The sequence below is a fragment of the Salmo trutta genome, chromosome 37 (assembly GCF_901001165.1).
Source record: "Salmo trutta chromosome 37, fSalTru1.1, whole genome shotgun sequence".
Taxonomy (NCBI): Eukaryota; Metazoa; Chordata; class Actinopteri; order Salmoniformes; family Salmonidae; genus Salmo; species Salmo trutta.
This window is the reverse complement of record NC_042993.1, coordinates 23590433-23602617: the sequence shown is the minus strand read 5'-3', so window position 1 is coordinate 23602617 and position 12185 is coordinate 23590433. Positions and strand designations below refer to the sequence as shown.

At 45.8% G+C, this 12185-nt stretch overlaps 1 protein-coding gene across 1 annotated transcript; it reads left to right on the top strand.

Moving 5' to 3' along the window:
- Positions 1–6248: 6248 nt before the first annotated feature.
- Positions 6249–9536, top strand: LOC115176908 (uncharacterized). Its single transcript, XM_029737294.1, has 5 exons — positions 6249–6453; positions 6794–7328; positions 7586–7745; positions 8118–8344; positions 8919–9536. The coding sequence occupies exons 2-5, from the start codon at positions 6816–6818 to the stop codon at positions 9057–9059; spliced, it is 1041 nt and encodes a 346-aa protein (XP_029593154.1). The 5' UTR covers positions 6249–6453; positions 6794–6815; the 3' UTR covers positions 9060–9536.
- Positions 9537–12185: the final 2649 nt, after the last annotated feature.

Here is a 12185-nt window from a genome sequence, read left to right as displayed (position 1 = left end):
CAACTGCGACCTGGCCAAGATAAAGCGTAGCAATTCGACACATACAACAACACAGAGTTACACATGGAATAAATAAAACATACAGTCAATAATACAGTAGAACAAAAGAAAACAAAAAGTCTATATACAGTGAGTGCAAATGAGGTAAGTTAAGGCAATAAATAGGCCATAGTGGTGAAGTAATTACAATATAGCAATTAAACACTGGAATGGTAGATGTGCAGAAGATGAATGTGCAAGTAGAGATACTGGGGTGCAAAGGAGCAAGATAAATAAATAAATACAGTATGGGGATGAGGTAGGTCGATAGATGGGCTGTTTACAGATGGGCTATGTACAGGTGCAGTGATCTGTGAGCTGCTCTGGTGCTTAAAGCTAGTGAGGGAGATATGAGTCTCCAGCTTCAGAGATTTTTGCAGTTCGTTCCAGTCATTGGCAGCAGAGAACTGGAAGGAAAGGAGGCCAAAGGTGGAATTGGCTTTGGGGGTGACCAGTGAGATATACCTGCTGGAGCGCGTGCTACGAGTGGGTGCTGCTATGGTGACCAGTGAGCTGAGATAAGGCTGGGCTTTACCTAGCAGAGACTTGTAGATAACCTGTAGCCAGTGGGTTTGGCGACGAGTATGAAGCGAGGGCCAACCAACGAGAGCGTACAGGTCGCAATGGTGGGTAGTGTATGGGGCTTTGGTGACAAAACACTGTGATAGACTGCATCCAGTTTGATGAGTAGAGTGTTGGAGGCTATTTTATAGATGATATCACCAAAGTCGAGGATTGGTAGGATGGTCAGTTTTACGAGGGTGTGTTTGGCAGCATGAGTGAAGGATGCTTTGTTGCGAAATAGGAAGCCGATTCTAGATTTAATTTTGGATTGGAGATGCTTAATGTGAGTCTGGAAGGAGAGTTTACAATCTAACCAGACACCCAGGTATTTGTAGTTGTCCACGTATTCTAAGTCAGAGCCGTCCAGAGTAGTGATGCACATGGTGAAGCCCCAAAATTGCCCTCGCTAGAAGCCTGTGTCTCAGACATAAGGAAGTGGATGACTGCAAACTTTCTACTCTTAAACTCGGACAAAACAGAGATGCTTGTTCTAGGTCCCAAGAAACAAAGAGATCTTCTGTTGAATCTGACAATTAATCTGGATGGTTGTACAGTCGTCTCAAATAAAACTGTGAAGGACCTCTGCGTTACTCTGGACCCTGATCTCTCTTTTGAAGAACATATCAAGACTGTTTCAAGGACAGCTTTTTTCCATCTACGTAACATTGCAAAAATCAGAAACTTTCTGTCCAAAAATGATGCAGAAAAATTAATCCATGCCTTTGTTACTTCTAGGTTGGACTACTGCAATGCTCTACTTTACGGCTACCCGGATAAAGCACTAAATAAACTTCAGTTAGTGCTAAATACGGCTGCTAGAATCCTGACTAGAACCAAAAAATTTGATCATATTACTCCAATGCTAGCCTCCCTACACTGGCTTCCTGTTAAGGCAAGGGCTGATTTCAAGGTTTTACTGCTAACCTACAAAGCATTACATGGGCTTGCTCCTACCTATCTTTCCGATTTGGTCCTGCCGTACATACCTACACGTACGCTACGGTCACAAGACGTGGGCCTCCTAATTGTTCCTAGAATTTCTAAGCAAACAGCTGGAGGCAGGGCTTTCTCCTATAGAGCTCCATTTTTATGGAATAGTCTGCCTACCCATGTGAGAGACGCAGACTCAGTCTCAACCTTTAAGTCTTTACGGAAGACACATCTCTTCAGTAGGTCCTATGATTAAGTGTAGTCTGGCCCAGGAGTGTGAAGGTGAACGGAAAGGCTGGAGCAACGAACCGCCCTTGCTGTCTCTGCCTGGCCGGTTTCCCCTCTTTCCACTGGTATTCTCTGCCTCTACCCCTATTACGGGGGCTGAGTCACTGGCATACTGGTGTTCTTCCATGCCGTCCCTGGGAGGGGTGCGTCACTTGAGTGGGTTGAGTCACTGACGTGGTCTTCCTGTCTGGGTTGGCGCCCCCCCTTGGGCTGTGCTGTGGCGGAGATCTTTGTGGGCTATACTCGGCCTTGTCCCGGGATGGTATGTTGGTGGCTGGAGATATCCCTCCAGTGGTGTGGAGGCTGTGCTTTGGCAAAGTGGGTGGGGTTATATCCTACCTGTTTGGCCCTTTCCGGGGGTTTCATCGGATGGGGCCACAGTGTCTCCTGACCCCTCCTGTCTCAGCCTCCAGTATTTATGCTGCAGTAGTTAATGGGTCGGGGGGCTAGGGTCAGTCTGTCACATCTGGAGTATTTCTCTTGTCTTTTCCGGTGTCCTGTGTGAATTTAAATATGCTCTCTCTAATTCTCTCTTTCTCTTTCTTTCTCTCTCTCGGAGGACCTGAGCCCTAGGACCATGCCTCAGGACTACCTGGCTTGATGACTCCTTGCTGTCCCCAGTTCACCTGACCGTGCTGCTGCTCCAGTTCCAACTGTTCTGCCTGCAGCTATGGAACCCTGACCTGTTCCCCGGACGTGCTACCTGTCCCAGACCTGCTGTCCCAGACCTGCTAAACCTTGACCGATTCACCGGACGTGCTAGCTGTCCCAGACCTGCTGTTTTCAACTCTCTAGAGACAGCAGGAGCGGTAGAGATACTCTCAAAGATAGGCTATGAAAAAGCCAACTGACACTTACTCTTGTGTTACTGACTTGTTGCACCCTCGAAAACTACTATGATTATTATTATTTGACCATGCTGGTCATTTATGAACATTTGAACATCTTGGCCATGTGCTGTTATAATCTCCACCCGGCACAGCCAGAAGAGGACTGGCCACCCCTCATAGCCTGGTTCCTCTCTAGGTTTCTTCCTAGGTTTTGGCCTTTCTAGGGAGTTTTTCCTAGCCACCGTGCTTCTACACCTGCATTGCTTGCTGTTTGGGGTTTTAGGCTGGGTTTCTGTACAGCACTTTGACATATCAGCTGATGTAAGAAGGGCTATATAAATACATTTGATTTGATGCTGGACGGGCGAGCAGGTGCGGGCAGTGATGGATTGAATAGCACGCATTTAGTTTTACTTGCGTTTAAGAGCAGTTGGCCACAGAAGGAGAGTTGTAATGTCATTGAAGCTCGTCTGGAGGTTAGTTAATACAGTGTCCAAAGAGGGGCCAGAAGCATACAGAATGGTGTCGTCTGCGTAGAGGTGGATCAGAGAATCACCAACAACAAGAGCAACATCATTGATGTATACAGAGAAGAGAGTCGGCCCGAGAATTGAACCCTGTGGCGCACCCATAGAGACCGCCAGAGGTCCGGACAACAGGCCCTCCAATTTGACACACTGAACTCTATCAGAGAAGTAGTTGGTAAACCAGGCGAGGCAATCATTTGAGAAACCAAGGCTGTCGAGTCTGCCAATAAGAATGTGGTGATTGACAGAGTCGAAAGCCTTGGCTAGGTCGATGAATACGGCTGCACAGTAACGTCTCTTATCGATGGTGGTTATGATGTCGTTTAGGACCTTGAGCGTGGCTGAGGTGCACCCATGACCAGCTCTGAAACCAGATTGCATAGCGGAGAAGGTACGGTGGGATTCGAAATGGTCGGTAATCGGTTTGTTAACTTGGCTTTCGAAGACCTTAGAAAGACAAGACAGGGTAGGATAGATATAGGTCTGTAGCAGTTTGGGTCTAGAGTGTTACCACCTTTGAAGAGGGGGATGACCGCGGCAGCTTTCCAATCTTTGGGAATCTCAGATGATACAGAAGTGTTTTAGGGAGCGTTTGACAGTGATGAGGGGTGGTAGTTTGGTCGCAGACCCATTACGGATGCAGGCAATGAGGCAGTGATCGCTGAGATCTTGATTGAAAACAGCAGAGGTGTATTTGGAGGGCGAGTTAGTTAGGATGATATCATAAGGTGAATGCACCAATTTGTAAGTCGCTCTGGATAACAGCGTCTGCTAAATGACGTAAATGTAAATGTAAATCTATGAGGGTGCCCGTGTTTATGGATTTGGAGTTGTACCTGGTAGGTTCATTGATAATTTGGGTGAGATTGAGGGCATCAAGCTTAGATTGTAGGATGGCCGGGATGTTAAGCATGTCCAAGTTTAGGTCACCTAGTAGCACGAGCTCAGAAGATAGATGGGGGCAATCAATTCACATATGGTATCGAGGGCACAGCTGGGGGCAGAGGGAGGTCTATAGCAAGCAGCAACAGTGAGAGACTTATTTCTGGAAAGGTGAATTTTTAGAAGTAGAAGCTCGAATTGTTTGGGTACAGACCTGGATAGTAGGACAGAACTCTGCAGGCTATCTTTGCAGTAGATTGCAACACCGCCCCCTTTGGCAGTTCTATCTTGGCGGAAAATGTTATAGTTAGCGATGGAGATTTCAGGGTTTTTGGTGGTTTTCCTAAGCCAGGATTCAGACACGGCTAAGACATCCGGGTTGGCAGAGTGTGCTAAAGCAGTGAGTAAAACAAACTTAGGGAGTAGGCTTCTAATGTTAACATGCATGAAACCAAGGCTTTTACGGTTACAGAAGTCAACAAATGAGAGCACCTGGGGAGTGGGAGTCGAGCTAGGGCACTGCAGGACCTGGATTAACCTCCACATCACCAGAGGAACAGAGGAGAAGTAGGATAAGGGTACGGCTAAAGGCTATACGAACTGGCCGTCTAGCACGTTTGGAACAGAGAGTAAAAGGAGCAGGTTTCTGGGCACGATAGCATAGATTCAAGGCATAGTGTACAGACAAAGGTAAGGTAGGATGTGAGTACATTGGAGGTAAACCTAGGCATTGAGTAATGATGAGAGAGATATAGTCTCTAGAGATGTTTAAACCAGGTGATGTCATCGCATATATAGGAGGTGGAACAACATGGTTGGTTAAGGCATATTGAGCAGGGCTAGAGGCTCTACAGTGAAATAAGACAGTAATCACTAACCAGGACAGTAATGGACGAGGCATATTGATATTAGAGAGAGTCATGCGTAGCCAAGTGAACATATGGGTCCAGTGATTGGTTGGGCTGACTGGGGACACGGCGATTCAGACAGTTAGCAGGCCGATGCTAACAGTTAGTAGGCCGGGGCTAAACAAGCTAGCAATTAGCAGACCGGGTTAGCAAGCAGGCAGTTGGCAGACCAGGGCTAGCAGTTAGCAGACCGGGGCAGGCAAGCTAGCAGTTAGCAGACCAGGGCTAGCAAGTTAGCCTTTGGGGGACGTCGCGATGGGGGTAAGTCTGTTTTTGCCTCTTCGTGCGGTGCCGTCGATAGACCAGTCGTGGAATTAGTAGGGTCATAATTCATAATAAGGTCACAGGTCTTTACCAATGAAATCATAAAAAAAAAAAAATCATCACGTTTTATTTGTCACATGCTTCGTGAACAACAGGTGGAGACTAACAGTGAAAGTCTTACTTTTCTGCCCTTCCCAGCAATGTAGAGAGAAAAATATAAAAATAATAACACAATGAATAGATACACCATGAGTAACGATAACTTGGCTATATACACTGGGTACCAGTACCGAGTTGACATGCAGGGGTACTAGGAGGTAATTGAGGTAGATTTACATATAGGTAGGGGTAAAGTGACTAGGCAAGAGGGTAGATAATAAGCTGTGTATGTGATGAGTCAAAAGAGTTTGAGTTTCAGCGTGGTGGATGTGTTGTGGCCTACTCTCACCACATGGGACAATACAGACAATACAAGCACTCCATAATATTAACAGATTTGACAAATTAATTCACAGTGATAAAGTTTCATACATCAATGGGTGATACACAGCAGAACACTTTTTAGAACTACAGAATAGTTCAGACAAGTCATATATGATCATACACAAATTAACAATTATCCTCCCCTCTGTTCTCTCACTTCACCAAAAATAATCAACATCTCACATCTAACTATATCTCTCTCCCTCTCTCTCTCACACTTTGTCTACTTCTCCTTTTGCTGCAAGTCAACAGGAAGTATGCCAAACCACAGTCCCTGTCAGAATAACAGAGTGCCTGTTTCAACATGTTGCTGTTTCTGACTGTATGCTGTTCTGCTGAAAATGCAACATGAGCAGAGCAATACTTCCTAGTAATTTCCCCCTTTCTGATGTTCATCTCAAATTATGAGTTTTGGCTTTATTAAAAATAAGGCTATTTGATAACATTACACCACTTCACTTTTTACAGCAATATTTCATAATGCCATGACGCAGAGTGATAGGGGACAAATAAATAGGGGTGGGTTGGGGTAAGAGGAACAGGAAGAGACTAGAGGGCTGACAGACAGGCAGAGAGAGCGAAAGTGAGAGAGAGCTCGTCACGGTGATATGTGAAGCATAACTGATGGCAATTAGTTGTCATGAAGAAAACTGCCATGTGAATCAGTGATGCCATACCTAATCAATGTGGACACAAGAAGATGATGTTTATCAGAAACTGAACTCCAGGAAAACACAGGTACGATAGACTTATTGAGAGCATGGGTGGGTAAGGTAATGATTGGCAGGCGGGCAAGTACAATCCAAGATAGGAATTCAGTGCCTGAAGAAGTGAGCAGGAAACCAGTTCTGGTTTTTCAGAAACACCCCTCTTGAGATTATACCATATTATGCTTACAGGTACAGTGGCCGTTCAGTCTGTATCACGCTAGAAGTCTTCTACATGTGTTGTTGGGAGTTAACATTTTGATCAACTCTATTTGATTACCTAATACATTTTATTAGAACCAGTTCCACAATCTTCATAATGTACAATAGAACATCAGTTAATATATTTGTCTTATCTCATTTTTTGTCAGGTTTACACTGAGACAGACGTAAATGGATGTTGTCATGGAATACCCAGGGGTCAAAGTTGAAACAGCTGAAGAGGAGCACTTGGATGATCTAATCATTATTATTAAGGAGGGGGATGTTGAGAGAGTTGTTGAGGGAGGGATAGACCCAATAACAGGCAAGAGCAACGATAAAGACTCCAGTGCGGAAGAGGATGCCACTGCCAGATATGGACAGACTGGAAAAGCCAACACTGAAAGTGGAGATGGCGACAAAAGAAAAAAGGATAACCATATAAATCAAGCAAAAGGAGAGACTGGGACAGAGGAGGGGGTTGAGCTCATTAAAGGGATGGATGAATTAGTAATGGATGGACCGAAAATACATGGCAAGAAAGAGGGGATGGCGATGGTGGATAAAACAGAAAAATACAAAGCAGCAGAACAAGATTTGGAGACGGACAAACCATCACAAGGATTACAAGTTGGCACAAATATACGTCTTCCCTTTGACCAGTTGCCCAAAGATACGCTGAGCCCAGAGCATGCCCCAAAACAGGTTTATAACATTTGCTTTCACTAAAAAAGTACAGCAATTTCCCTTGTGCCCACAATTACAATAATTCCGTTATTGGGTTTTCTTTCACATATAGAAAAAGAACAAACAACATTCCAGTGGTGGAAGAATGAGGGGTTGATTTTGTGGTTACAGAATTTGTAGGTGTGGAAATGCTAGCGTGTTTGAAATGAGTAGTGATACCCCCCATTTTGAAGTCCTTGATAATAACTACTCTTTCTGCCACCTGTCTTTCCCAGGCTCAACGGTTAACCCCTTACTTCCCAGACGCGCTGTATGACCTGGTCTTTACTCTGCAAGAAGGAAGACGACTCAATGACCAGCGGTGCACGTTCAGAGGGAGGAGAAGGTGCCATTCGGAACCCAACACCTACATTCCGGCCCACAGAGTCCACAGAGGTGATAGAATGTGAAAACAACTCCCTGTAATGATAACTAACTAAGTGACTGTGGTAAACATAACAACTGTTGCAATTAGCTTCCCTTGTTTCACCATTGATACGCTGACTCACTTCAAATGACAGAAGGGGAAAAGCCGTAAATAACTGTACGGTACTAACATCCATTGAAGCGCTTCTATTATATAACTGTGGCAGGGACAGATATTAGGATGTCTTCTGTACATTAGTAAAATATTGAAATAATATTGCTTGAATGATTAACTAGGACACTAAATGAACTAGGACACTAAATGAACTAGGACACTAAATGAACTAGGACACTAAATGTAGCATGTCTCCACTCTCTTTTCTCCCCTTCCATTCCCAACAGTGCATTTCTCCTCAATGACCTCGCTGCAGAAAGATGAGTTCTTTGACTTGGTGGCTACTTCCCAAAGCCGTCGGCTTGACGACCAGCGGGTGGAACTACATGACGTCCCACCCCTTAAGCCGAAAGCCAATAAGAAGAGGAGCAGCGTAAAAGATACAAAGCCTAAAAAGTCTGCTCCAATTGCAGTGCAGAACGAGGACTTGTACAATATGATTCTCATCTCGCAAGTAAGTAACTGTAATCACCCAAGCTGCCAAATGTCAATTTGACCAAAACATTATTTTGTTCTTGTCATAAGCAAAATATCATGTAGGCATCATGTCATATGGTGTTACGTTGATATCATGTTACAGTGCTACATTGGCATAACAGATGAAGGATCTTAATTTTCCTGCGCACCAGGAAATGCAATGACTTGTGCTTTACATAAATTAACGGAAAACCCGCACTAACACAGTTATATTAACAGTATTCCCCTTTTCAAGTAGCTTCATTTTGGTCAGTTTATAGCCTAACCACCGATCATGCAACATCATGGAATAAACGTTCAAATGCTGTTGCTGCAGGATTATTTTACTGCAACAATACTGGTCAAATGATTATCCTACACCTGTATGTCATGTGCTGTAACATGGGCATTGGGTATTATGTTGTATGGTGTAACAACATATCATGTCATATGGTGTATAAGCATCATGTTATGTGATGGTATGTAGGTGTAATGTTTCATCTCCGTACCTCAGGTCTAGTGTAAAATAGGCATCAAACCATGTTGTGTTTCTGATTGTCTCTGTACTTCAGGCCCAGGGTAGACTGGAGGAGCAGCGCAGTGTGGCCCCAGGGCCTATGGATGATGAGGACTTCTTTTCCTTACTGCTGAGTGTCCAGGGAGGACGCATGGAGGACCAGAGGACTGAGTTGCCTGGGATTCTGGGAACCTGAGAGATGCACATGCTGTAGAGAAGGGCTCAAATGGCTCAGAGCATGTGGTGTAGCCCTATAGAGCAATGGCTTTTGCTTCTTATTCACCTGGCCAGACCAGGCATGACCATTTTGTTCTGTTATGGTCTGAGTTGACAGTATCATCTGTATCGAGGACTGCATCAGTAATTTAATAAAAAACATGTTTGTGAATAATAGAGGCGTCAATTCAGTTGCATAATGCTGTAGAGACTAATTCCAATGTTTGTTGTATGATATTAAGCTTACAGAGTGGACAGATTTGTATGTTGACTGCACAATCATTTGGATGATTTCCAAAATGCCCCTACGCTTTGGGGTGCTTTAATGTGTTTGTTGCAATATAAGGAAATTAGTTTTGCTCACCACAGCAGTGAACAAGTATGAATGAGAGTGTTTGTGTTTCCATCTTATATTAGAATACAGCTCCTCATGAGAATAAAATAAGCGTTAAATGTTTGACCTGCATCAAGAGTGTTTCTAGTTGTTCCCCGAGAAGGCTTACGATAAAGTCCCCCAGCCTTTGTCTACTGGATCCCACAGAGATATTGAGGGCCAATGCAAAAGCCAACACAGCATCAAAAGCCTGGGGGCCTCCAGGAAGCCCACTCCAACTGAGACGGCAACTTTCAGAGGAAGTCTTGAACTGTCTAGACTGGGGAAGGTGGTAAATGATGAGGAAGAATACTTATTATGGCAGTTCCTCAAAGTGTGATTCAACATACAAAAGGCACTCGCACATTTGAACTATCTTTATTGCAGGTTGAATAAGATCAGAAAAATTAGAAACCTGCACACTGCTGACGAAGACATTGAGGCCAATACGTAAAGCTTATTAAAGAGCAGTGATAATAGCAAGAGCAGTGAAAAGTTATCAAATCATATGACAACTGGCTGCTCGAAGGTCAAAATGCTAAGTATGCTCTGTGCAATACAAGGAACTTGAAGTGGAGTACTTTCCTTAACTTTCTTTGGCCTTCTAGACTTTCTTTACAATTGTTAAAAACAAAGTCCCAAAGACAGAGAAACTGTTTTGGTGGGATATTAAAAGATGGAAAAAAATAAATAAAAAATATGAAAAGATAAAGACACAAAATAGATGCAATTGTGAATGAAAGGCATGAGACAGGCATTGTGAAAAACGTCAACAAACCAACCAAAAGTGTAGGCTATACACTGTAGTCTATGCTGTGCTATGCCTGTCATCAAAGCAATCTTTGGAGGGGTGTAATATATCATACAGTAGTCTGCTAGCATTGCCTGGAATCCAATGAAAGAGAGAGTGAAATAATAATGTAAAGAAGGTATAATTTCTTTATAATGTGTGCACAATGGTGCTTTCTTCAGAATGTTGAGGTTGTCAATCCCAGGCAATTTGCCATAACCACTCAATATTCATTACTCAATTGTCAAACGAAAGATATCTGCCTTTACATTACAGTGTTGCAATGCACTAGTGCTGTTTACAGAAATCAACTTTTCAGAGACAACTTGTAACGCCCTGGCCATAGAGAGGGGTTTTTTGTTCTTTATTTTGGTTAAGCCAGGGTGTTACATTGGGTGGGCGTTCTATGTTCGTTTTCTAGGTTTTTTGTATATCTTTGTTTTGGGCCGTGTGTGGCTCCCAATCAGGCACAGCTGAAGTTCGTTGTTGCTGATTGGGAGTCACACATAAGGAGCATGTTTTTCCTTTGGGTTTTGTAGGTAATTGCTTCTGTTAGTGTTTTGCACCTGACAGGACTGTTTGGCTGTCAGTTTTCTTGTTTTGTATAGTGTTCTTTCTTTATTAAATATTCAATGATGAACACTAACTCCGCTGCACCTTGGTCTACTCTCTCTCCCGCCAGCCGTTACAGAATTACCCACCACAAAAAGACCAAGCAGCGGAGAAGAGGGCAGATGGAAGTCAAGGAGGACTATAGGAAGCAGCACGCTCGGGAGGAGATGGCATCCTGGTCGCTGGAGATGTTGGAGTCAAGGATTGACTGGACATGGGAGCAATTGCTGGACCACTGTGACAACCTGCCTGGGAGGCAGGTAGAGCCCGAGAGGCAGCCCCAAAACATTTTTTGGGGGGGGCACACGGGGATTGTGGCAGTCAGGTTGGAGACCTGAGCCAGCTCCCCGTGCTTACAGGAGGCAACGTAGTACTGGTCAGGCACCGTGTTATGCAGTAAAGCGCACGGTGTCCCCAGTACGCGTGGAGAGCCCGGTGCATTACATCCCAGCTCCTAACATCTGCCGGGGGAGATTGGGCATCGAGCCAGGACGGGTTGTGCAGGCCGTGCGCTCTAGACCTCCAGTGCGTCTTCAGGACCCGGTCTATGCCTGTGCCCAGAACCAGGCCTCCTGCATGTCTCCCCAGCCTGGTGAATCCTGTGCCGCCTCCTCGGACCAGGCCTCCAGTGGGTCTCCCCATCCTGGTCCGTCCTGTGCCACCTCCTCGGACCAGGCCTCCAGTGGATCTCTCCAGCCTGGTCCGTCCTGTGCCACCTCCCAGGACTAGGCCTCCAGTGGGTCTCCCCATCCTGGTCCGTCCTGTGCCGCCTCCTAGGACTAGGCCTCCAGTGGGTCTTACCAGTCCAGAGCCGCCAGAGCCGCCCGCCAGTCCGGAGCCGCCCGCCAGTCCAGAGCCGCCAGAGCCGCCCGTCAGCCCGGTGAGTCCTGTGCCTGCGCCTAGGGCCAGGCCTCTTGCATGTCTCCTCAGCCTGGTGAATCCTGGGTCAGAGCCGCCAGGGACGCCCGCCAGCCGGGCGCAACCAGGGTCGCCCGCCAGCCGGGCGCAGCCATCGCCGCCCGCCAGCCGGGCGCAGTCAGGGTCGCCCACCAGACCTTCGGCGCAGCCAGGTGCACCACCTAAGAGGGCGACGCCGAGGGTGGAGCAGAGGCCACGTCCCGCACCTGAGCCGCCGCCGTAAGAAGGCCCACCCGGACCCTCCCCTTCAGTGTCAGGTTTTGCGGCCGGAGTCCGCACCTTGGGGGGGGGGGGGGGGGTACTGTAACGCCCTGGCCATAGAGGGGTTTTTTGTTCTTTATTTTGGTTTGGCCAGGGTGTTACATTGGGTGGGCGTTCTATGTTCGTTTTCTAGGTTTTTTGTATTTCTTTGT

Bases quoted from the DNA above. Each gene is read 5' to 3' on its own strand.
- LOC115176908 (XM_029737294.1), top strand. From the start codon at position 6,816: ATGGATGTTGTCATGGAATACCCAGGGGTCAAAGTTGAAACAGCTGAA. The intron at 7,329-7,585 runs GTTTATAACATT...TGTCTTTCCCAG, and splicing joins CAGAGCATGCCCCAAAACAG to GCTCAACGGTTAACCCCTTA. The intron at 7,746-8,117 runs GTGATAGAATGT...CATTCCCAACAG, and splicing joins GGCCCACAGAGTCCACAGAG to TGCATTTCTCCTCAATGACC.